This window comes from Podarcis erhardii (assembly GCF_964252035.2).
Source record: "Podarcis erhardii genome assembly, chromosome: 12".
In the NCBI taxonomy this organism is placed as follows: Eukaryota; Metazoa; Chordata; class Lepidosauria; order Squamata; family Lacertidae; genus Podarcis; species Podarcis erhardii.
In genome coordinates, this window is record NC_138513.1 from 52,536,151 (window position 1) to 52,561,655 (window position 25,505).

The 25,505-nt window shown below is 46.0% G+C and overlaps 1 protein-coding gene and 1 long non-coding RNA gene across 6 annotated transcripts in view; one reads left to right on the forward strand and one right to left on the reverse strand.

Annotated features, from left to right (window-relative positions):
* Positions 1 to 25,505, reverse strand: part of ADCY1 (adenylate cyclase 1) — a 225,285-nt gene that overhangs the window by 20,834 nt on the left and 178,946 nt on the right. For both annotated transcript variants that reach the window (XR_014161498.1, XM_081881792.1), the window contains exons 8-14: positions 23,033 to 23,188; positions 10,692 to 10,886; positions 8,876 to 8,973; positions 8,067 to 8,151; positions 7,108 to 7,197; positions 4,342 to 4,598; positions 3,496 to 3,622 (exon numbers count right to left, since the gene is read on the reverse strand). Coding sequence is in view for 1 of the 2 variants with exons in the window: in XM_081881792.1 (XP_081737918.1) it covers positions 3,496 to 3,622; positions 4,342 to 4,598; positions 7,108 to 7,197; positions 8,067 to 8,151; positions 8,876 to 8,973; positions 10,692 to 10,886; positions 23,033 to 23,188 (1,008 nt within the window). In the remaining variant the exon portion in view is untranslated. The remainder of the gene's footprint in view (positions 1 to 3,495; positions 3,623 to 4,341; positions 4,599 to 7,107; positions 7,198 to 8,066; positions 8,152 to 8,875; positions 8,974 to 10,691; positions 10,887 to 23,032; positions 23,189 to 25,505) is intronic.
* LOC309352982 overlaps positions 1,381 to 25,505 on the forward strand; it is a 65,244-nt gene continuing 41,119 nt past the window's right edge. For all 4 annotated transcript variants that reach the window (XR_014161501.1, XR_014161502.1, XR_014161503.1 and 1 more), the window contains exon 1: positions 1,381 to 1,461. This is a non-coding gene — a long non-coding RNA (uncharacterized lncRNA). The remainder of the gene's footprint in view (positions 1,462 to 25,505) is intronic.

The window sequence follows — 25,505 nt, forward strand, 5'->3', positions numbered from 1 at the left end:
ATGGGTGTCACCCCAGGACCTTCCCGGGGAGGGGGGAGGAAGGATGGAGTGTACCTGCGGCTGAGCAATTTGTGGAGGAAATGGAGGCCTTGCACCAGCAACTCAGGATGAACTTGGAGCGGGCCAAGGAAGTTTACAAGAGGCAGGCGGACAGGCACCGTTGGGAGGGGGAGGCCATACGGGTGGGAGACCGGGTGTGGTTGTCAACCCAAGGGTTACCCCTGAAGGGAGGGTGCAAGAAGTTGCAGCCGAGGCAGCTGGGGCCTTTTGAGGTAATACAGCAGGTGAACCCAGTGGCATTCAAACTCAAGTTGCCTGACAGCATGAAGATACATCCGGTGTTCCATAGGTCCCTACTTTCACCGTACAGGGAGGGGCGGGAATTTCCGGGGCGGGAGGGAGGAGTCACCACCCACCCGCGGGTAAAGGAGAGGGAACACTGTAACCAAGCCACGGAAATACTCGATTCAAGGTGGCGAGGTCGCCAGGTGGAGTACTTGGTAGCTTGGGAGGGAGAACCCAGGTCGGAAAACACGTGGGTCCCCGCTGAATCAATCAATGATGGGTATCTGGTGGAAGAATTCCACAGTTTGTTCCCAGATAAGCCAAAACCACTAGCTAGATTCTGGGAGGAAGAATTTGGACCCACAGACGATGAAGGGGACGTTGTGGGTTTTCCTGCCTCCGAAGAGGAGGGAGAGGAGGTGTCCGAGGGAGAAGAATCAGACTGGGAGGTTCAACCTGTGGGAAGAGCGGATGGGAGGCTGGTTTTGAATCCTCAGAGGATGATGACAGCTCCTTCAGGGGATTCTGCTGCCCACACCCTCCTTGCGCAGAAGGCTTCCGCACAGGGAGAGTAGGAGGAGACTAGGCGTCAAAGAGCTTCTTTGCTGTAAGAAGTTCAAGAAACGCCCACTGACGGATTCTGCCAGCGATTGAGACAGCCACGGGCGAGTGGCTGTCCGGACAGAAGAAGTTCATTCAGGCAACCCAGCCAGGTGTGGCGCCAGTTTACGCACGAGCAACCCCTAGAACCATTACAGTTCCTAAATCTTTATTCTTCATAAATCAAACTGTAAGAATATAAGAAGAATTAGAATCATATAAGAAGGCCAATGGCTCATCTAGTCTGGCATGCTGTTCTCATAGTGACTGGCCTGTGGGAAACCAGTCACTTGTTTGATTCTCCTGCAACTGGAACAGTGGACCAGAAGGTTGGTGGTTCACAGTGGTCTCCAGGGACGACTGTGGGGAGCATTCCTGCATTGCAGGGGGTTGGACTAGAATGGTCCTCAGGTCCCTTCCAATTCTACAATTCTACAATTCTACAATTCCATGATTCTGATTCTATTTGTTGCAAGTCTTTCTTCCATTTTGTTGGCACTGAAATACACACGGAAGAGGAGTAGAGACTTCAAGATCCTCTCCTCTCTGGGAGCCCACCTAGGAATACGAAAACAGGTCTGTTACTGCTAGTCCATGAGCACATGTGTGAAATTAAGATTTTATTGCCCTGGCAAACATCGCTGCAATACACTTGTTCACATTAAATTGACTTTGGCATTTGACTTCCCATTCACTTAGTTTGGAGAGATCCTTTTGGAACTCTTCACAATATCTTTTTAAGAAGGCTTTCATGTTTCCCTGAATCTCACTTCACTATCACTGGCTTCCCAACTGGGCAGCAGAAAGGAGAGTAGCCATGAGCTGTGGCAGGAACCACTTCCCCATATTATGCTAGTTGATCCCTTGCTTTCAACCCTATCGCTGCATCCCATCATCCCAAGCCCTGCATAGGGCACTATCCAACAAACATCCTCCCCCTCCCTTTTTCCTGTAACTTTTTGGTTGTGGGGAAAAAACAATGTTACAAAAGGACCACATTCTACTTTACAAAGTCATCATTTAAAATAGAATGACACAGTTGTTGTTTTAACTGCAAAGCTACATTGCTTAGCATATTGTGCCAAACTTTTTCAACACTTCAGCATTTTACAAACTAGAAATGAAGATCCCTTAAATATTTATTTCTGCCCTCATCATTTACTTTTGAAATAAGCTTTCAGTTCTTCCTGTAATTTAGACAGGAGGTCTCAGGCAGAATCAAAAGGTGCACCACAGGGTTAGATGAATAAGAATGTTACTTATTTGTATTCTAGGCTAAGGCCTTTGTCTTCTATCTCATAGATGTTCTTGACATTTTGTTTGTTTATAGTTTGCTCTCATTCTTCCTGCTCAGTTTCCAGAGATGCAAATGTTACTTTTGCCTTCCTTTATGGGGGGGGGGGGGGCGGGGAGCATTATTGGAGGTAATGTTGGCAGGGGGTTCGACTCGATGGCCCTTGTGGTCTCTTCCAACTCTATGATTCTATGATAATGTGAAATGTTTTTTTTTATTTTAAAAAATTAAATACAAAATCCAGATGCTCAGCAGCAAAAGTGAAACCTCACTTGGCAGGCTGCCAAAAGCTGACTCCTGCGCTTGGGAAGTGTGGCATTCACAGCTCATAGGCTGTGGGATCAGATACAAGAAAGAGGACCCACTCTCAATCTGAAAATATGAATATTCTAGTTTTTGAAAACCAGTACTTCTTTTTAAAAAACATCCTTGATTTTTTATTGATTAGTGCTGCCTTTCATTTTGTGATTTTTGGTGGTGGGGGAGAGGAAGGCTGGACCCCCAGCTTCAAGTGGTGCCTTCTCTGAGATCTCCAAGAAGGCTGCAAAATGCGCCTGCTGGCACTGCTTGAAGCTGGGGGTCCAGCCTTCCTCTCCCCCACCACCAAAAATCACAAAATGAAGGGCAGCACCATGTTCCTCTCTTATGGTGATTTGTGGGGAGGATCCTAGGCACCCACCCAGCCTCTGGTACTTAAAAATCTGCTGCCAGGACCCAATAACTGCTTTGCTTCATTAAAGGGAGGCAGTAGCATCTTTAAAATCACCTAAGGCTTATTTGCATATTCAGCAATGAAAGTGTGTCATACTGAGTAAATGGGCAAAACCAACTATGTTGAATAGGACTGGAAACAAAGGATCAAGAATAAAAGTGGTCACTCGCGGGTGAGCGAAAACCAGCACAGTTACTGTTTGGAAATGACACAAAGTGCGAGTGCAGGACTTGACGAAGCAGAAGACCAACATTCATGGAAACCTAATCAAAACAAATCCCCTCTTGACAGCCTGGAGGGCAACTGACTAGGTCTGTGGGGAAGAAAGGAGCAGCAGGAGGCCCGGCTGGAGCTGAGGCTGCTGGCAGAGGTCAGGCTCTCAAATGGCGGGAGCGAGAGGGAAAGGAAGGCAAAGCTAAGCTACCTGGGAAGATAACTTGGGGCTGACATGCAACTAGTCACGCAGGTACCGTCTATGTTTATTGCCACATTTACACACCCATTCTTGCTAAATTAAATGGTTTTTATAGCCTTGTATACAATAAGAGGCAACAGAAAAGAGGAGCTTGACATTGTGCTTTAGAAAGGCAAAAAGTTTCCTTGCCTGCATAGCCCAGAGGTAGTCGAGACGTAGCTTCAAATCCACCTGCCTGGAATGAAGTGCCAAAGCGCAGGAAAACAGCAAGATGGCCAAGATGGGTTCATAGCCACGAATATAAAAAGAGCCACCCCTTTAGAAAGAAAGAAAATGTGCACATAAGCCTTCCTTTTCTTTTACAAAAAAAACCACTGTCATTTTCAAAAAGTGCTTGAAAACAACGAACCTCCATGAAATCCTTTGTACACTACAAGTCTTGAATCCCAACCATCTTAGAGGGAGGAAGCAGTGGCAGCCGCCATCAAAGAAGGCAATGGCTGGTCTTTCTAGATTTGTGGAGAAGGGAGCAGGAGTCTCCTCACTTCTCACAAGTGCATCTGCCTCTCTCCTGATTCCTCTACTGTCATCTTTCGCTTATGCTAGGTTGAAATGCAGGATGAAGGAAATGAGGAGCTGCACTGAAGTCTTTTACTTCAACAATAATCCCAACTTATAGCAGTGCTGGAGGCAGATACCAGACACACAAAACCATTATTAAGACTATCTAAAGAGTGTCATCAGCATAAAGGTGCTTTGCATCGTTAATACATGAAACAGAGAGCTGCTTTGCACCAAGGACCTTACAACCCTAATTTAGACAGAGCATGGGGAGAGGAGAGAGGCAAGGGATAGTGCAGTTTGCATTGATGTGAACTTTGTTTTGGTTATGCATGAGGACTATGCACTTAAAGGCTAGTTTGGGCCTGTACTTCAACATCTCCCACATACATTAGATTCTCTACTTTGCACTGAAGGTGTGGGGGCAAAATATGAAAACAACAAAACTCTTCCTTAATTATGCAATGAACTTACCCCACTGCTTTTCTGTATCCGCTGAGTTCCAAAATGACTATGTACAAAATTGTAACAAAAAGCAGGAGGATCATTTTTGGCAAGGAAGATACACGTAGAAATATTGCCAGTGTCAGAGTCCCCACAACGCAGGAGAGAAATGCATAATGGGCTGCATCGCATGGAAGTTCACTCATTGTCTTATTTGTCCCACCCAAAGAAATGATAACTATGGAGCTGCTGGAATTAGTACTCCAAACCCAAGGCATACATCCAACCTAAGGGAGAAACGGAGTTGAGAGCTGAATGAAAAGTTTCAACGGTGAATGTTCACACAAACACACATGTCCTCCATTTGATGACAACAGCATTAGGGGTGAATCTAGAAGTGATGCTAAATGTGTCATTTGCTATCAAGTCTTTTTAAAAAACAGGTAAATTTCTATACCACCATTCACCTGAGGATCACAAGGCAGTTTACAATATAAAAACACAAAAATACATAACATGGTAGCAGACAAAAATAAAAGTTTTTATGGACAGTTTAAAAGTCCATAGATTGTTTAATTAGCCAAATGCCTGGGAGAAGAGGAATGTTTTCACCTAAACATATGTAGCAAAGAAGCCAGATGAGCCTCCCTGGGGAAAGCAGTCCACAAACGGGGAGCCACTGCAGAAAAGGCCCGTTCTCATGTTGCTGCACTCCAGACCCCAGAAGGGCCTCAGAGGATGACCACATCCTGTTTATTTCTTTAATGGGGGACATTTACACCGTTGGATGAAAATCAAGAAGAATTTAATTAATAGATTACAGTCATTTGTGAAGCAGAACATTTGGAACAAGATCCTCCAAGTTCCTCCATTGCTTTTATAAAACTATGAGCCCTTCAATTCACAAACAAATTTGGGAAATGTAGTGACTGGCTGCACAGAATGATGAACTGCACTCCACCACAAAGGTGAGATGTATCCGTGTTTCAGACTTCCAGGTGCCACCAGAGTGGCAGATGGAGCATGAGTCTGTTCTCTCTGACAGGCTTGATCTCCACTAGGGCATGTTGTTGTTGTTTAGTCGTTTAGTCGTGTCCGACTCTTCGTGACCCCCTGGACCAGAACACGTCAGGCACTCCTGTCTTCCACTGCCTCCCGAAGTTTGGCCAAACTCATGCTGGTAGATTCGAGAACACTGTCCAACCATCTCATCCTCTGTCGTCCCCTTCTCCTTGTGCCCTCCAGCTTTCCCAACATCAGGGTCTTTTCCAGGGAGTCTTCTCTTCTCATGAGGTGGCCAAAGTCTTGGAGCCTCAGCTTCAGGATCTGTCCTTCCAGTGAGCACTCAGGGCTGATTTCCTTCAGAATGGAGAGGTTGGATCTTCTTGCAGTCCAGTCTCAAGAGTCTCCTCCAGCACCATAATTCAAAAGCATCAATTCTTCGGCGATCAGCCTTCTTTATGGTCCAGCTCTCACTTCCATACATCACTAATGGGAAAACCAGAGCTTTAACTATACGGACCTTTGTTGGCAAGGTGATGTCTCTGCTTTTAAAGATGCTGTCTAGGTTTGTCATTGCTTTTCTCCCAAGAAGCAGGCGTCTTTTAATTTCGTGGCTGCTGTCACCATCTGCAGTGATCATGGAGCCCAAGATCATGGGAATAGGGAAGTCCAAAGGTGATTAGATGATCACCAGGGCTAGCTGGCTAAATTAGTTCTATTTGGGCCAGCGAGGAGACCAGGGGAGAATTAGCTGTGAGATCCCAGAGCGAGTAATCTTCATAAAAAGGGGATGGGGAGGAAGGAAGGGGAATAAAAGATCAGGGTAAGTTCAAATTAAAGGCCAGGCAGAATAGCTCTGTCTTACAGGCCCTGTGGAAGGAAGTTCAATCCTGCAGGGCCCTGGTCTCCTGGGACAGAGCATTCCACCAGTTTGGAGCCATCACTGAGAAGGCCCTGGCCCTGGTGGAGGATAGTCTGACTTCCTTAGGGCCCAGGACCTCTAAACTATGATTATTCACGGACCTTAAGGTCCTCTGCGGGGCAGACCAGGAGAGAACCTCTGTTCTATGTTTGTGAAGCAACCAAACAAAAAAACCCTTCCATCATTTCAGTAATCACTTGTAATACCCACCATAGAGGCAGAATCCCCAGTATTTATGACTCAAGGTCAGTAACATGCAGCAAAATCGACTGATTGATTGATTGATTGATTGGTTGGTTGGTTGATTGAATTGATTGATATACCACCCTTCATCATAAGATCACAGGGCAGTGCCCACAATAAAATGCAGGATAATGTGGAGACGTTTGACTGTGCTGCTTCAGGCTACAGAGTTGCATGCTTATGTGCTTCCCACGAAGCACATAAGCTCCTTATGTACAGAAAAACAGCAAGCCAGGATGAAAGCCTGGCATCATGCTAGTTTTCTACTTGTAGGGAATCTTCTTCCATGGTGAAGCATTCAAAAGCTTGCAGTGCGCACTTCCATGTGAAATGACACAGTCCGGGAAACATTACAACCAGATTTTGCTGCATATATAAACTGATTCTTAGCAGCAAAAGCCAAAGTGAGAAATAAAATGTAGAATGATTTAGCTTTCTTGGACTTAGAAGAATATAGGTTTTCAATTTCAAAAAGACACATCAATTATAGTCAGCTGTTTATATGATAAGGCAATTATATATGAGGGGGTTAGCATGCTAATGGAAATGATCTCAATGACTTAAACCAGAGCAAACTGAGGGGATGGCAGGTCTCTCCATGAATTAGACAACCATTCTTATACACTCACCACACAGCCTTGTGCCACTGAATAAATTAATATTACAATAAAAACACATAAAATCGTTCGAATTTGTATTGTCAGGCACCCTGGAAAACACTGAAAGACAAAAACGATAGTCTCTGTTAATTCAAAAACAAGGTAGGTATGTTATTTATAAAATAGTAAAAAACAACAAAAAATGAAACTGATGTCTTACATTTCATTTGGCGCAATAAAATTTGTTTGTTGTGCATTCACAAAGATATGTCTTCACATTCAAGCAAGCTAATTCTTATTTCAGCAGACTCCTATTCATAATAAGTTTGACAGGCTAAGCATTAGCAATTCATTCTCCCACTTGGAAAAGGAGTCTGGGGGAAAGCCTCATGACTGTGATTAAAAAACAAACCAACTAATTTAAGTCTGCAGTAAAACTGTAAAGGGTGAATGCAAGAATGTTGGGAAGGGAAGTTGGTGTCAGTGGGGAAAAGTAAGTGCGGGTGGAGGTTGCCTGCATGTGTGCATGCATGCATGGGGCTGGGATGAAGAGGGACTGCAGTTGTGGCTTTGCCCACCCAATCTTGCTGCCAAAGATGGCTCCACATTGCCATAAAAGGGATGCCACATTTCTCCAAAGCAGAAGGAGGCTCCAGAGGCAACCTTGATAGCAGGTAAGGGGAACCTTTGCTGAACTACAACTCTCATCAGACCGAGCAAGCATGGCCAATGATCAGGGATGATGGGAGTTGTAGTTCAGCAACATTGGGCTAGCCAAAGGTTCCCTTGACCTGCTATCAAGGTTGCCTCTGGAGCCTCCTTCTGCTTTGGAGAAATGTGAAACATTACTTATATAAGCCTTGCACTGTGTTAGGTGCTGTGCACTAATAAAATCAAACAGGTTCCTGCCTGACGGAGATATGACATGATGCAATGCTTAGTAAGTCTCTTGCGAGGATCAAGAGGCCACGGCATTTGAGATCACTTACTTGTACTCGGGTGACATGCAGGTACATGATACATGCCACCAGGAAGCATATGCAGAACACCAGAAGGACAAGCACGATGGTACTCCTAGGAGGAACACGCAGAAACCGAGTCATTGAACATACAGAAAACCACCACCTCCTCACTGGAACTTGGCAGACGGATTCTGGTTAACTATCAAGCATTTTCCCTTCTTGTGCAAGCAAGAGACACAGGCTAGGTACACCCTAGGGGATTAATGTGCATGTGGCTCATTCTTTCTGTGTGTGCCTTTTCCCACCTTCATCCACAGAAAAGTGCTTTAAATTATATGACTCTGAAATCAATCTGCCCATGTTACCTGTCCATGTGGGTGGTGCTTGGTGAGATGCATTTATATTGTATGTTGTCTCCTCCTTTAATACTCCCTGACCCCCATAAATTGTGTAAATTCTCCCTCCCACACAATGCTACAACCAGGGGCCATCCAACGAAGACAGACAAAAGAAAGTAATTCTTCATTAATTACAAAGTGAAACTATGGGATTCACTAGTTCGGGATGCCGTGGGGGCCACCAACAGAGATAGCTTGGAGAGGCTCTTAGACCAGCGCAGGGTGGGGCAAGACGATCCATCGCTCCTAGTCCTGGTGGATCTGGGTTACTAGGGTGGGGGAGGGGGATCCAGTTCTGAACCTGCTCTCTTGATTGGGGGGTGGGGTAGAATGTAAGAAATAAAGTTTTCTAATGAATCCAATGTTTGCCCAAGACACTCCGATTTCATTAAAAAAAATTACTTGGCATTTAATTTAAAACACTGAGAAAGCACTTACTGTGGGATTATTAAAAGGTAGACAAGGCCAAATAAGGCAGCTAGAATCAGTGACAAGACGACAGCACTGGTGAAATATTCATCCTGAAGCTGGTGATACTGTGAATGAGGTGGGAAAAAGAGGCATAAATACAATTATTGACCCATATCCATCACACCTCCTGGTTCTAAAGACAGAAATACAAGCATGCACAGCAGTAATCTGTAAGTGTGCTCGCCAGATTTGCCCCTGATGACCACATCATTTCTTTCTGAGTTTTCAAAACAAAATAAAAAAATTCCTTCCAGTAGCACCTTAAAGACCAACTGAGTTAGTTCTAGGTATGAGCTTTCGTGTGCATGCACACTTCTTCAGATACACTGAAACAGAAGTCACCGGACCTTTCTATATAGTGAGAAGGTGGGGAGGGGTATTACTCAGAAGGGTGGTGGGAATGGGTGATTGGCAGATAGCTGCGATGAGCCTGTTGACGACTCTTAACGACTGCAATAGGTCTAACAGGAAAAAGCAAGGGGTGAGAAGGTGAAAAATGGCTTTGTCATGTATAATGAGATAAGAATCCAATGTCTTTGTTCAAACCAGGTCTCTCCATAGTTTTAAGTTTGGTGATAAGTTGCAATTCAGCAGCTTCTCTTTCCAGTCTATTTCTGAAATTCCTTTGTAATAGAACAGCTACTTTGAGATCTTGTATAGAATGTCCTGGGAGATTGAAGTGTTCTCCTACTGGTTTCTCTGTCTTGTGGTTATGGTCAGGAAAAGTAGCCAGAGTGCTTGCAAATCCAGCATGAGCTTCCTCCCCACCTCCCTTCAAAATTTGGAGCTGGGGAGGAAGTGTGCTGACCAAACACTGCTAGAGTGGTGGGTCTGGCCCTCCTTCCCCAGCTCAGACATGGAACCAGGAAAGATTGGAGGGGCCTCATCCTGAGACTTGGAGGTATCAGAACCAGTCTTTTTTTTCAGCCTCAGCATAGTTCCATCATCTCTCAGGTGGGTGCCATTGCAGGAAAACACTCCCTCACCTGCGTCTTGCCTTTACGTACTTCTGAGATCCCCAAAACGAACATTTCCAAGTCAAAATGGAAACTGGCCAGTGTGTGAAAGTCCACACTTTTTATAAGATTGATGACTCCACCTAGTTCCTAGCTGCTCCTAGCCACGGCTGGTCAATCTCCAGGGCGGCACCAATTCATATTTCCTTTTCTTCAACCCCTCTCCCATGTAGTGGTGGTGGGCTTTAAGCTTTCCAGCCAGGCCTCTACCACTGCACACAAGCACGTTTGCGCAAGGGCCCTACTGTGCTGAATCAAAGAGAACGAGGGAGGAGGCGGCACCCCAAAACCAGCTGCTCTAGCACAAGGCACTCATTTATTTACAAAACACTTTTCTATTTTTTAAAAAAGTACAAAGCTTTATACAATACTAAAAATAAAACCGACCTGAACACGGGGGGGGGGGGGGGAAGCATCACTACATAGTAGGAAAAAAGCAAAACAACCAATAGAATCCAGGTAACCTGCAGGAAGAGGAGCACCTTCTGATTTTCAGTGTTTGAAAGGAACAAATTATGCATTTAGACATAATGGGAAACTTGGGTTTCTTCCTTTGTGCAAGCTGTACACTTCGTCCCTTTGCATGCAAATGAGGAGGGAAGAGGACTTGGGCCAATATATTGACAAAGGCTCCATGAAAAAGGAAGCCAATACTTCATTAAAAATATAGGAAAATGAAACCTTAAATGGAAAAAAAAGCAAGCAAGCAAGCAAGCGGTAGTTTCTCTTTTTATTTGACTGATAAACTTAGTAAAAGCCTTACTTACTTTTTGCTCGCGCTCAATCTGTTTGTACCTCAGGGTAAAAAAATGTAGGTCTGCCATCTCCGACTCAGTTTGCCGGGCCTCTATTAAACGGCCAATGTATCGATTCACTCGGGTTCCAGGAGTGTTGTACACAACATTTGTAGAAAAAGAGGAACGGTTCCTGAGTTTTTCTGATGCTGTCCTCAATGCCCTCCTCTGTGGCAAAACCAGAAAACAGCAGGGTAAGCTTTTTTATATAAAAAAAGTTTTCACGAAAGATTTCTTGTACGTATTACAAAATAACCAAATAAACAAGGAAAAGTGCATACAGCATCTCCATTTTCAGTTCCCAGAGTCATTTTCACAGTTTGTTTACATTTGGTGTAAAACACTCTTGTCATAGGCAGTGTGTGGTTGGAAAAAGAGAGGGCGAAGGAGAATGATATTTCATTCTATTGTGTGGTGTTTGTGCAGGGTTTTTGTGTCAGCGCTACATAAGTAGGTCCTCTCTCTCTCCCTCTATTGAGAGAGAGAGGTTGGTTGTGTGTGGTTGGTTGCAGTGTAGTTTGTTTGTGAGCATGTGGGGAGGGGGGTGTTGGGTCAGAGTAGCCATACTGATTCGTATGCTTTTGGGGGGTAGGATTGCCATACATCTGGGAATTCCTGGACATGTCCTATTTTGGGGTCCTAAATGCCCACCTGGGAGGAGGGGGGATTTTACATGTTAAAGCAAATGTCCTGGATTTTGGGTTAAATTTTGGGGGGGGGGCATGGCTCTGGTACAGGCTCGGGCTCAGCAGCGGCAGAGGTCTATCAGGCGATTGCCAACAACTTTTTGTGTCTGTATTTTTATCTCTTGAAATATGGCAACCCTAGGTTTTTTAGGGGGTAGGGGGAGGTCATTGTCTTGTTGTGCTATATATGTGAGAATGAAAAGCCACACCCTAGAATCATAGAATCATAGAGTTGGAAGAGACCACAAGGGCCATCGAGTCCAACCCCTTGCCAAGCAGGAAACACCATCAGAGCACTCCTGACATATGGTTGTCAAGCCTCTGCTTAAAGACCTCCAAAGAAGGAGACTCCACCACACTCCTTGGCAGCAAATTCCACTGTCGAACAGCTCTTACTGGTGAAGACATCCATCCTTCTTTGCTTGTCCTCATGCTATTTTAAATTTGTTGGTTAACGTTTCTGGTAGGACAGTTTTCTTCTTCTTCTTCTTCTTCTTCTTCTTCTTCTTCTTCTTCTTCTTCAACAATTTAGTATTTATACCCCACCCATCTGGCTGGGTTTCCCCAGCCACTCTGGGCGGCTCCCAACAGAATATTAAAAACACAATAAAAGATCAAACATTAAAAACTTCTCTAAACAGGGCTGATTTCAGATGTCCTCTGAAAGTCAGATAGCTGTTTATGGCATGTGCCACTACTCTGCCTGGTTCCCTGTAACCTCACTTCTCACAGTGAGAGAACCACCAGAAGGCACTCAGTGCTGAACCTCAGTGTCTGGGCTGAATAATGGGGGTGGAGATGCTCCTTCAGGTATACTGGGCCAAGGCCATTTAGGGCTTTAAAGCTCAGCACTAACACTTTGAATTGTGCTTGGAAAAGTACTAGGAGCCAATGTACGTCTTTAAGGACCAGTGTTATATGGTCTCGGTGGCCACTCCCAGTCACCAGTCTAGCTGCCTAATTCTGGATTAGTTGTAGTTTCCAGGTCACCTTCAAAGGTAGCCCCACGTAGAGCACATTGCAGTAGTCCAAGCGGGAGATAACTAAAGCATGCACCACTCTGGTGAGACAGTCTATGGGCAGGTAGGTTCTCAGCTGGTGTGCCAGATGGAGCTGGTAGACAGCTGCCCTGGACACAGAATTGACCTGCACCTCCTTGGACAGCTGTGAGTCCAAAATGACTCCCAGGCTGCGCACCTGATCCTTCAGGGGCATAGTTGCCCCATTTAGGACCAGGGAGTCCCCCACAACCACCAGCCCCCTGTCCCCCCAAAACAGTACTTCTGTCTTATCAGGATTCAACCTCAATCTGTTAGCTGCCCTCCATCCTCCAACCACCTCCAGACACTCACACAGGATCTTCACTGCCTTTACTGGTTCTGATTTAAAAGAGAGGTAGAGCTGGGTATCATCCGCATACTGATGAACACCCAGCCCAACCCCCCTGATGATCTCTCCCAGCGGCTTCATATAGATGTTACAAAGCATGGAGAGGACGAAACCCTGAGGCACCCCACAAGTGAGAGCCCAGGGGTCTGAACACTCATCCCCCCCCCCCCCACTTTCTGGACATGGCCCAGGAGGAAGGAGCGGAAACACTGTATAACAGTGCCCAAAGCTCCCAGCTCCTCTAGACAGTCCGGAAGGATGTCATGGTTAAGGGTATCAGAGTCCGCTGAGAGATCCAACAGAACTAGGAAACTAGCCCTAGCTAGCAGAACTAGGAAACTAGTCCCTAGCCTGCAGGAAATAATCAACCAGCGCGACCAGGGCAGTTTCACTCTCATGACTGGAAGGGATAATAAGAATAATAATTTTTTTTATTTATACCCCGCCCTCCCCAGCCAAGGCCGGGCTCAGAGCGGCTTACAAGCAATAATAAAAACAAGATGAATGATTACAACTTAAAAACAAAAATAAAATACAACATTAAAATAATGGAACATTAAAATATTAAAATGTAGCCTCATTGCAGGAGGAGAAGGAAAAGAAAAAAGGGAAAAAAAGAGAGAGAGGGAGGGAGGGAATCAAATTGGCTCCAAGCCAAAGGCCAGGCGGAACAACTCTGTCTTACAGGCCCTGCGGAAAGAAATCAGATCCTGCAGGGCCCTGGTCTCATGAGGCAGAGCGTTCCACCAGGCCGGAGCCAGAGTTGAAAAGGCCCTGGCTCTGGTTAAAGCCAATCTAACTTCCTTAGGGCCCGGAACCACTAGGGTGTTGCTATTTATGGACCTTGAGGCTCTCCGTGGGGCATACCGGGAGAGGCGGTCCCGTAGGTACGAGGGTCCTAGGCCGTGAAGGGCTTTAAAGGTCAAAAGCAGCACCTTAAATCTGACCCTGTACTCCACCGGGAGCCAGTGCAGCTTGAAAAGCACTGGGTGAATATGCTCCCATGGCAGAGACCCCGTGAGGAGCCTCGCTGCAGCATTCTGTACCCGCTGGAGTTTCTGGGACAGCTTCAAGGGCAGCCCCGCATAGAGCGAATTACAGTAGTCAAGCCTGGAGATGACCATCGCATGGATCACTGTGGCCAGGTTGGGACGGGAAAGGTAAGGGACCAACTGCTTGATGCGGCGAAGGTGGAAAAATGTCGCCTTGGCTGTTGCTGTAACCTGCGCCTCCATGGAAAGGGAGGCGTCAAGGATTACACCCAAACTCTTAACAGAAGGCAGTGGCACTAATTGGCCCCTGCAAGAGAAGGGAGTTGGTCCCTCATCCCCATGCCATCCCGACCTAGCCATAGGACCTCTGTCTTCAAAGGATTTAGTTTCAATCGGCTCCCAGCCACAGCTTCCAAGCATCTGGTCAGTGTGTTCGGGGTCGAGTCGGTGTGGCCATCCATCAGCAGATAGAGCTGAGTGTCATATTGGTGACAGCCCAGCCCAAAGCTCCAGATAATCTGGGCAGGCGGGCGCATAAGGATGTTAAAAAGCATCGGGGAGAGAATTGCGCCCTGCGGCACTCCACACACCAAGGAGTGGCGCGACGACATTTCCCTCCCTAGTGCCACCCTCTGTCCCCGACCAGAGATAAAAGAGCACAACCAGTTACGGGCTATGGCCTGTATCCCCACGTCTGCAAGGCGGTGGTCCAGAAGATCATGATCGACCATGTCAAAGGCTGCTGACAAGTCTAAAAGGATCAGCAGTTCTGACCCGCCTCGATCCAGTTGTCTACGGAGATCATCTGTTAGGGCAACCAGAGCCGTCTCCGTCCCAAAACCAGGACGGAAACCGGACTGAAATGGATCTAATGCCGATGTTTCCTCCAGAAACCTACCAAGCTGTTCAGCAACCGCTCTCTCAATTACCTTACCCAGGTATGGAAGATTTGAAACTGGGCGGTAATTGGATAGGTCTAAGGGATCTAATGAAGTTTTTTTTAAGAGTGGACACACCACTGCTTCCTTCAGTTCCTCTGGGAATGTCCCCGTATCAAGGGACAAATTGATAATTTCAACCAGGGGGGTCCGCGCAACATCTGGACACTCCCTAATCAGCCAAGACGGGCACGGATCGAGGAGGCAGGTGGTGGGCCTACCAACTTGGAGGAATCTATCCACATCAGTAGGGAGTATCCAATCGAAATGGTCCAACACTGGACCTGAAGTCAGTCGAGGGGCCTCCAGTTCAGTCACTGTATCTAAATTGGCAGGGAGGTCACGGCGGAGCAACAGGACTTTCTCTGCAAAAAAACTCGCGAATGCCTCACAGCTGTGGGTCGAATTTGTGCTTAAATTTGGTTGTCCTCCTAAGGACGTTATTGACCTAATTATTCTAAAAAGTTGTGCCGGGCGAGAGCTAGCGGATGCAATGGAAGCTGCAAAGTAAGATTTCTTAGCAGCTTTCATAGCCATCTCATAGGCTTTCATAAGCGTCCTATAAGATGTTCTTGAGGCTCCATCACGAGTCCGTCGCCATACTCACTCCAGCCGTCTCAGATCCCGCTTCATTTTCCGGAGCTCCTCAGTAAACCAAGGGGCCCGGTTTCGACGGGGTCGCAGAGGGCGCTTAGGCGCAATCTCATTAATGGCTGCCAAGAGCCGGTTATTCCAGTCCTCAACAAGGTCATCTAATGAGTCGCCAGGAGGAGCAGGGTTCCGCAAGGCTTGTCGGAATCTATCAGGATCCATCAGTTTTCGCGGACGAGCCCAAATAGGTTCGCCACCCGAGCCGGGGAGGAGCGGGAAGTCAATCTTGGCTTTCAGAGCGTAGTGATCAGACCATGGCACTTCCACAGCAGGGAGCATGATCACATCTATGCCAGCCCCAAAGATCAGATCCAGCGTGTGGCCTGCTTGATGAGTGGGGCCCAAAACAACCTGGGAGAGCCCTAGTGTTGCCATGGAAGTCACTAGGTCCAGAGCCTGTGAGGAGGGAGCGGCATCGGCATGGACGTTGAAGTCTCCCAAAACCAGTAGGTTTGGGAACTCCAAGGCCCAGCCCGCCACCACCTCCAGCAGGTCTGACAGGGTGGCTGGTGGTGTGCTGGGTGGTCGGTACACCAGCCAGACAGCCATGCTCTCCTTGGTGCCCCACACAAGACCAACACATTCAATGCCGGAGATCGTTGGTGATGGCAGAGCTCTGAAAGAGCAATCCTCCCGGAATAACAACGCTACTCCTCCCCCCCCCCCGACCCACAGTCCGCGATTAATGGAGGACAGAGAAACCTGGGGGTGTTATCTCATGTAGGGAGACTACTTCCAGATGGTCTGCATCCTATAGACATGCCTAGAGTTGTTCAGCAACCACCCGCTCAATCACCATGTCCAAGAATGGAAGTTGGCCATATTGGCCAGGTCCAAATATGTTTTTTAAAGAAGTGGTTTAATAACCGCCTCTTTCAGTGGGTCTGGGAAGGCTCCCTCATGGAGGGAAGCATTCACCACCCCACGAAGCCCATCGCCCAGCCCTTCCCGGCTAGCTTTTATAAGCCAAGATGGGCAAGGATCAAGGAGACAAGTGGTTGGTTTCACTCGTCCAAGCAGCCTGTCCACATCCTCGGGGGTAACAGATTGGAATTGATCCCACACAACAGCACAGGACTCTAGCACTCTCCTGCCCCAGCCCTGCTCCCACGGTGGAGTCTACCTCTTCCCGAATCTGAGTGACTTTATCTGCAGAAAACTTTGCAAAATCATTGCAGGAGATCTAGGGGTCCTTACGGGGCCCCAATGGCAAAGGTGGTTCCATTAAATTATGAACCACCTGAAAGAGTCTCCTGCTGCTGTTTTCTGCACATGCAATAGAGGCGGTGAAGAAGGTCCTCTTTGCCGTCCCCATCACCACTTGGTAGGCTCAACGTTGAACTCTATCCCGTGTCCGGTCAGATTCAGAATGAGTTATGAGTTACCACCGGCACTCTAACTGTCTCAGCAATTGTTTCATTGCCCTCAGATCTGGGGGAAACCACAGGGCTGTCTGGGCTCCATGCAATTGGAGAGGGCGCTTCAGAGCCAAATAGTCAATAGCCCTGGTTAACTCCACATTCCAGTGGGCCACCAGGGAATCAGCTGAAAGGCCATGAACATGGGATAAAATATCCCCTACCACTCTCTGGAAACCATTTGGATCCATTAAGTGGTGGGGGTGGACCATCCGAATAGGTCCCACCTCCCTGCAGAGGGGAAGGGTTGCAGAGAAGTCTAGTTGCACCAAGAAGTGATCTGACTATGGCACTTTTTTGTTTCATTTTTACTTAGTGTCAGATCACCCACATCCATAGAGGTGAACACCAGGTCCAAGGCATGTCCATGGCTATGAGTTGGGCCAGACTTATTCAGGGACAGCCCCATGGAGGCCATGCTTTCCACAAAGTCCCGGGCGGCCCCTTGTAAGGTTGTGTCAGCATGGATGTTAAAATCCCCTAGGACAGCCAAACTAGGTGTCTCCAGGAGAACATCCGCCACAAGCTGAAGCAGCTTGGCCAGGGAATCCTTGGTGCAGCGGGGACGTCGGTACACCAAAAGGAATCCTGTACTGCCCCTATTGCCCATCTTCCAGAAAACTGGGTCTTCCCAATAGGACGCCTGGTGTAAGCTAATGACCCCTAAAAATCACTGCAACCTCCCCTCCCCGCCCATATGACCTGGGCTGCTGTGTGTACAAGAAACCTGGTGGACAAACAGCGGTAAGAACAGGCCCATCTGCTTCATCCAACCAAGTGTCTGTTTATACATGATAGGTCAAGTGGATGGCAGTGGTCTTAGTAATCACTGACCTGGCATTGCACAGCAGCACCTTCAGGTCATGTGGGTTTCCCTTGCTGATTCCAGTATCCTTCTGGTCAAGACCACACCCGGAGTCAGGGATAGTCTTCAAACAACGGCTAAACCTGCCTCCTCGGGAATGACATCATCTGGTCTTAGCGTAACTCTTCCTCCTACCCGTGATCACTGAGACTGGGTGTCCCAGTGCATCCCCCTTCCCCTGTGGAACCTGCCCCCAAACATTCTGTTGCTGGAGCCCACTCCCAGGCAGCCCTGACCCTCTCCTCTTGAGAACAGAATGCAAACTATACAATAAAACAATATAAACTAATTAAAAAACAAAAATAATTTACAACTATACTAAACTTGCCCCAACTAAACGTTCACCCTACCCCCAACAAACAAAAACAAACAAAAAACCCCCCAAATTTAAAATGCCACAGATTAAAAACTATTTAATAGCATTTAAAAGCATTTTTGACATTCGCCCCAGTTTGTTCCAGTCAGTCTGGGCTCTTCAGAACTAACAGCAGGGCAATGTCTCTCTGGCCTCCCAGGAGCCTCTGAAGCAGAGCTGGGTGAGTCTGGTCTCTTCCCCCTAGGCCAGGTGGAAAGGAAACCCACAGCCATACATTTCGGTACTAGCAAGGTACATTCTTAACTTATCCATTAATCACCTTCAACAATGTATTCAAACATACAGCACATACATTTTATCCTAGCAGCAAAAAGACACAATTCTACTGGCTTCTCAGATACCTGAACATCATACGGAATGACAAAATGCTCTGAGGAGTGGTGTGTCATGGGAGCGACTTTTTATTAATGAACCTGAGACCAACAATGCACCCCCAAATCTATCTGACGACGTGAGGTGGAGGGGGAAATGGCAGGCTTTCAGGCAGTGGCCAGTCTAATGAAATGAAACCTACTGGTATTTTATTTTTTAAAAGAGTACATGAATAAATGGGCGTATGCACAGAGCGCTTCTCTATGTATAAGCATCACTTTAGGGTGTCTTCAAGGTAGCCTTGCTGTGGCTTCAGCTCAGCATGCAGACAGACCCGGGTTCTGTCCCTGGAATCTGCTGGTAAAGCTGGGAAGATCCCCAGTTGGAAACTCCAGAGAGCTGTTGCCAATACTGAGATAGATTGATCCAGGGTGTGCCTTGGGAGAAAGAAGCTTCCTATGTTTGAGCTTTTGGAGGTGGTTTGTCAGACCCCCAACCCCAAAATATCCATTTGTAACTTTATTTTTAGATTTACTTATGATTCATGTGGAAATTATTCAAATTTGGTTGTACTTTTTCATGTGTTTTACTTATTGTTTATGATTGCTTCTGTTGTGCTTGTCATTATGTAAATGTTTTCATGTTGCCACTTTGAGCATGGTTTTACCCAGTGCTTTTTTTTCTTAAAAAATGTTGTTTTTTTCTTGACACAAGAAAATCACCATTTTATAGTTCAAATCGGGGAAACTAAATACAGTAAATGGACAAAGTACAAAGATTCACAAAATGTTTAGGGGTATGTGTACCCATGCATCCTCCCAGCAAAAAGCAGTGGTTTTACCCGTGGAAAGGCACCATACAAATAAGATGATGATGACTAAATTTGTAAAACCGTGCTGCCTTATATGCCGTGCAGCCCTTTCTGGCACAGCTCTTCTCCTCAAATGAGGGCAGGTTGTCAGTCCCATGCTGGAGGCAACCACAAAATGCCTGACAGCTGAACTTAGGACTCCTTCCAGCAATTCATTCAGTAATGAAGGCAGAGAGTGGCCTGCATGGCACATTTCTTAATGGAGGAAATAATAATCTGGCCACCAGGGTAATTTAGAATTAGTGCATGGATTGGGTGCAGCCCAGGGACATGTGGAGGGATCAGCACAACTGCTCCATTTCTTGAAAACTCCATGTCAGTTAGGGAAAGGAACAGATCACATAGTTTTCTGCAATGACATGGGGGGGGGGAGGAGTGTGTGTGGGGAGACAGAAGTGTAAATTTAGGGCTGAAGTTGTTCAAATCAGGACTCTTTCACCCTCTGTTTCAGCCAGAGACTGAAAACTGCAGATGTGTTTTAGAAATAGCAGTGAAATGAGCTTTTTTCTTATGGAGCAACCATAGAACAGCATCATCTAGTGGCAAAGAATATATTGTACAGTGGTACCTCGGGTTAAGAACTTAATTCGTTCTGGACGTCTTTACCTGAAACTGTTCTTAACCTGAGTGAAATATACTCAGAGTCTAGAGTGATTGGCTAATATCGGAATTCTCCTGTAAGCCAATCAGGTTGTGGATTCACTTCCATCTGGAGCTGGATTGGGTGGCTGCTGCAGACCAATCATACTGCTGCATTGTTCTAGGACCAATCAGACTGCTGCATTCTGAATCCTATTGTTCTAGGACCAATCAGACTGCTGCATTTTGGATCCTATTGTTCTGGGACCAATCAGACTGCTGCATTTTGGATCCTATTCAACTCAGTACATAACACTGAGGTACCACTTTAGCTAATGGGGCCTCCTGCTGCCGCCATGCCGCCATCAGGCGATTTCTGTTCTCATCTTGAAGCAAAGTTCTTAACCCGAGGTACTATTTCTGGGTTTGCGGAGTCTGTAACCTGAAATGTTTGTAACCTGAAGCATCTGAAACCCAAGGTTCCACTGTACTTTATTTAATGCAACCCAGGGCTCACCCAAACATCCTTGTGTGGCACGTTTCTGGGCGCAGCTCTGCAGTTTGAAGCTCTGTCCAGGAGCCAGGACCATCTTAACTGTTGGCTCTAGAGGCGCAAGGCGCCAGAGCACTGGGCTCTCGGGGCGCTGAGCATTGGAGTCCGGGGCAGAGCCAAGTTCGCCCCCAAATTGCAGCAGAAGAGCCATATTCTTAGGGGCACCAAGCTGTGGGGAGGAACGGCGTGAGCCGCCAAGGCGTCCCCTTCCCTGCTCTGCCTTCCCTTGCCGTCCATGTCCCACCCTGGAAGCTGGAGATTCTATGCTGACATTGGGCATTCGTGCGGCATTTTCTTTCTTTCTCTGTCTCTCCCTCTCTCCCCACTTCTCTTTTCCTTTCCTTTTAAGAAGTGGGTGAAAATGGGGGGGGGGGGTAGCGGGGCTTCTGTTTGCACTCTAGTGTAAGTTTCATTGGCATCCTGTTTGTGAGGCAACAGAAGGGGTGCCGAGACTCGGGAAGATTTACCGCCAGGGTATTGAGTGGAGTGGGTAGATGCCTTCATTAAAATAAAATAAAATAAAAATAAATAAGGAACGATGTAGGAGGAAAATTATAGGAAGCACCTGCAGTTTTCTGATAATCACTGAAGAGCAACCGAAGTTCTAGAAAGTAAGGCCCACTGTAGGACTTACTTATGAGTAACAAGCCTAGATAGGGCTGAGCTGTTTGATTTGACAAAAAGGCAGGAGGGTGGGAAGCTAACCCTTAGCAGTCTCAACTGGAGCTTACTCCCAGGTAAATGTGCATATTTCTGGACAGGAGTGCTAAGGAAAGCACTGTTAGGCTGCAGCAGAGGATTGCAGCATAACAGTTTAAGCCTACTTAGAAGTAAGCACTGCTGAGTGCAATGGAGCTTACTCCTAGAGAAGTAGGTGTACAATTCTGGAGTGGAGCGCCACTGATTTCAATAGAGCTTTTCCAAACTGTGTAAGAACTGTGAGGCTTGTAGAGAAATCACATCTTGCAGGTCAGCTGGTTGGCTTTCTGTTGCAAATGGAATGTGGCTATCTCTGAGTTTGTTTGTTTTTAAACATATTATTTATTTTTATTTATTTATGAAATTTCTATACCAAGTGAGTGTAACTGCCCTGCCCCGCCCCCCCAAAACACCCCAAGGCAGTTTACAGAAAGAATAATACAACAAAATTATTAGTGAAAACAATTAAAACATCCAAAGAATTGGAAGCAGCAATAAACTAAGAACACATCAGCATTCTCAATATCTGCGTAAACAAAAATGTTTTTAGCAGGCGGCAAAAGGAATACAATTAAAGCCCCTTTTCAACAGAACCCATCAAAGCAACTCACCACTCTGACTTCAGAAGCAGATTATAAGAAAAATAGTTGTAATCTTTTGTATTGTTAACCTGTTTTAGGCTGTAAAACTTAACAGGGCTTTCCTCATTTAGCTATTTGCTTGAAATATTTTCAGCCCCCCCCCCCCTTCTTCACAAGGGACCCCAGGGGTGTGTGCAGTAGCTCCATTTGAAAAATAATAACTATCAGCACAATATAAACAGCACTCTTGCATCTGCCCACAAGACAGGATTTTAGGTAGCTCTAAATTTCACAGGTTCCTTTTTATCTGAGAGGTATTGTAGCTCTGGATGCAGGGGGGGGGGTGTTCCTGCCTTAAGAAGATCTCCCTGGGCTCAGTAGTTAAAAAACTATTACACTGGCTGTGGCCCCTTTGGGGGCAAAGCACTAGAAAGAGTGGCAACAGTCCAGGTTCAGGCTTGCTTGGAGGAAAATTGGATATGTTCTAGTCTGGCTTCAGGGCTGGCCATGCCACTGAACCTGCCTTAGTAGCCATGGTTGATGACAGTTGTTGGGAGAAAGATAGGTGGAATGTGACCCTGCTTGTTCCCCTTCATTGACTGGCAGTTTTCGGTACCATGGTATCCTTTTGGAGCATCTCAGGGAGGTGGGAGTTGGGAACCCTGTGCTTCAGTCGCTCTGCTCCTACCTCCAGGGCCATTTCCAGAAAGTAGATATGGGAGGCTGAGCACCATGGGAGTTGTCCTGTTGTGCTCAGCAGGGTTTCATCTTGTTCACTAAAGGAGTGGGTGGTGGCGGCAGTGTAAGTTACCAACATCTGAAAAGAACCGTGTTTCTTTTGCTGGGTGGGTGGAGGTTTATTGTTATGAGAAGGTGACCCTCCAAAATTAATAATTTGGAAATGAGTCACTAGGTGCAGACCAGTACTCTAGCAGTTTTTACTTCTGGGTATAGATAGTCCTACAGTCCTTTAAATATCTCCAAAAGACATCTGTGCTGATCATGGAATCATATACTATGATCTTTTGGTAATACAGTATACAAATACTGTAATCGAAATTTATTTGCTTAACCCATCAATCACCTAAATGGCACCACCTGACCTTGCTACGCCACTGAGGATGGCACACTTCTGATTTCTCTTTGGGAAGGGGCAAAAGTGTGCAATCTGTGTGCTGCTTTCCCTGGCGTGATCGGTGGTATGTTTTTTAGCAGCATGAGACTCCCTAAAAAAAGCTGAACAACTTTGGGGGGCGCTGGGCAGAGCTTTGCACCACGGTGCCGCATATGCTAAAGACGGCCCTGCCAGGAGTACCTTTTTTTAAAAAAAAGGCCCCAGTGAAATGGGAGGTGAGGGCAGATACCACACATTTTGACAAATGACCTTGCTTTGCCATACACTACCTTGTCGTCGTCTTCACAAGTCATCACATTGGAGAAAGGGATCTCAGCTTTGAACATTTTACGACAATGCATAAGTTGAACCAGCAGATAACATACAGTCTTGAACTTCATTCTTTTGGCAGGCTTTATGTCAGAGAGAATGAGACCAGGAAATATCTGTAAGGATAATAATATAAATATATACCTTAGAATAATTAAATATATAAGCAGCTGTAGTTAATGCATTACAATCAGAATAAAAGTTGGATAGGTTTAATGAACACAAAACGAATATTTGTGACACATACCTTGGGTTTTCATAAAAGAGCAAAATAAAACCATAAAAGATCACAGGGAAGTTCACAACATAAAAATATAAAATGCCCATCGACAGGAGCCCCCCTATGCCCCCAATAAATGGAAAAGCAATAAATCCCCTCACTTCTTTGACAATCAACTTCAACTGCATTTCCAACTGTATTTCCCTAAAAATCCCAACATGCCAAGAGACAGATAATAACATTGGGCTATGCTGCAGGCCTGCCATATGCCAGGGTGGTGAACCTCCCCCCTTGGGCCAAAGCCATATCTGCCCCACCTCTCATGGGCCAAATGTGACAGGCGAATGGGGCAACCTTGCTCCAGGATCACAAAGGGGGCTACACCAAAAGCCCTGCCAAGACAGAACCTGATGCACACCCAGTGCCTCTCACTGGTAGCAAAATGCCTTGTGTTGACCCAGCTGCTGAAATTTCACTGCCGGCACAGTTGCCAATACAAAGCTGACTAAATCTTCTTCTTCTTCTTTGGCAATCCCTCGTAGCCAAGTAAGACTGTCTTCCATAAACACGGTTTTAACCATGTCTCCGTAAGTGACTGTGGAGACCAATTCTGGATCCATACGTTCTTCCCCAGTGGGGACATTGGTTTCTGGGTGGGAGTTGATCACGGTGTGGATTTGCCAAGCATGCCTTCCTCTTAGCACATTTCTCCCTTGTGTCCTGAGTTTGAGTGTCTTCAGAGCCCATGACACCTTTGGTAAAGGCTGTTCTCCAACTGGAGCACTCGCAGGCCAGTGTTTCCCAGTTGTCAGTGTTTATACTACATTGTTTTAGATTTGCCTTCAGACAGTCTTTAAACCTCTTTTGTTGACCACCAGCATTACGCTTTCCATTTTTAAGTTCGGAATGGAGTAGTTGCTTTGGAAGATTATGATCAGGCATCTGCACAACATGACCACTCCAACGAAGTTGATGTTGAAGAATCATTGCTTCAACACTGGTGATCTTTGCTTCTTCCAGTACACTGATATTAGTTCGCCTGTCTTCCCAAGTGATGTGTAAAATTTTTCGGAGACACCGTTGATGGAATCTTTTGAGGAGTTGGAGATGGTGTTTATAAGTGGACTTCCTATAAGCACTTTCTGATGAACCTACCAAAGTCAGTCATGGGAACTAGTTCATTTAGAGCAGCACTGCCAGTTCTAAGTAGAAGAAGCTCTCCAAGGACTCAAGCTGAGATCTTGCCCAGTCCTGTTCCCCATCACCCTCTAACTGGGAATGCCTTGGTTTGTAGCTTCACACAAATCATGTAAAGTCTTTGTCCATACAAAAACGCTGCATATATTAGCCTGCTGCTGTGTATTGCGGAGTTGTGATTGCAGAGTTTTATGGGGAACTTCTACAATTGTTTTATTGTTTAAATTTTGAGTTAATTTTGATGTGGTTAAATTTGTTACTAGAAGCTGCCTTGAGCTTGGTTTTATCACAGAAAGGTGTCATATATATGGCCAGATAAATGGGATCTCCCACCAACTTATAACCCCTCTCCATAGACAGGATCCTGTGCAAAGAAATAACTCCATTAAAGTGAGAGGGGTCCAAAACCAGCCTCTCCCAGTCTGAGGTCCTGTAGATGTTTGGGAGTTCAGCTCCCATCGGCCTCAGCCATCATTGTCAAAGTTCAGCATCAGGTTCAGCACCAACAGGCCTCAAATAAAATATTTAAAAGTGGTGAATATTTTAGAATCTGTCCTCATTTAAAAGTGTAAATGGTACATGAAAAAGCTTTTATACATTATTGTGTTCACTCTAGATTTAATGAGCCTGCCTTGATGAAGGAGCTTGTTGTCAAAGCAGATTAGAAGAAAATGGGGTGTTACATATAATCCTCCTTTAAAGCAATTGCAGGGCTTGGAAATGGAACACATTCCCAACCATCTGTTGCTGCTAACGTTGAGTTTCATTCTTGCTGTCTTGCTGAAGCCAGTTCATGTTAATATCAAAAAGAACAATGCACTGAGAATACAGTGATTTGGCCACATTTCAACATTTAGAGGCTCATGGGAAAATAATGCTCTATTAAATCAGCAAGAAATGTGAATGTTCAGACCATGGCTGCTGTGTCTTACTCAATATAGAGGAAAAACAGTTCAGTCTCCTACTTCTCGTGATATGATGAGGTAGAAGAATACACTGGTCAACAACAAATTTGT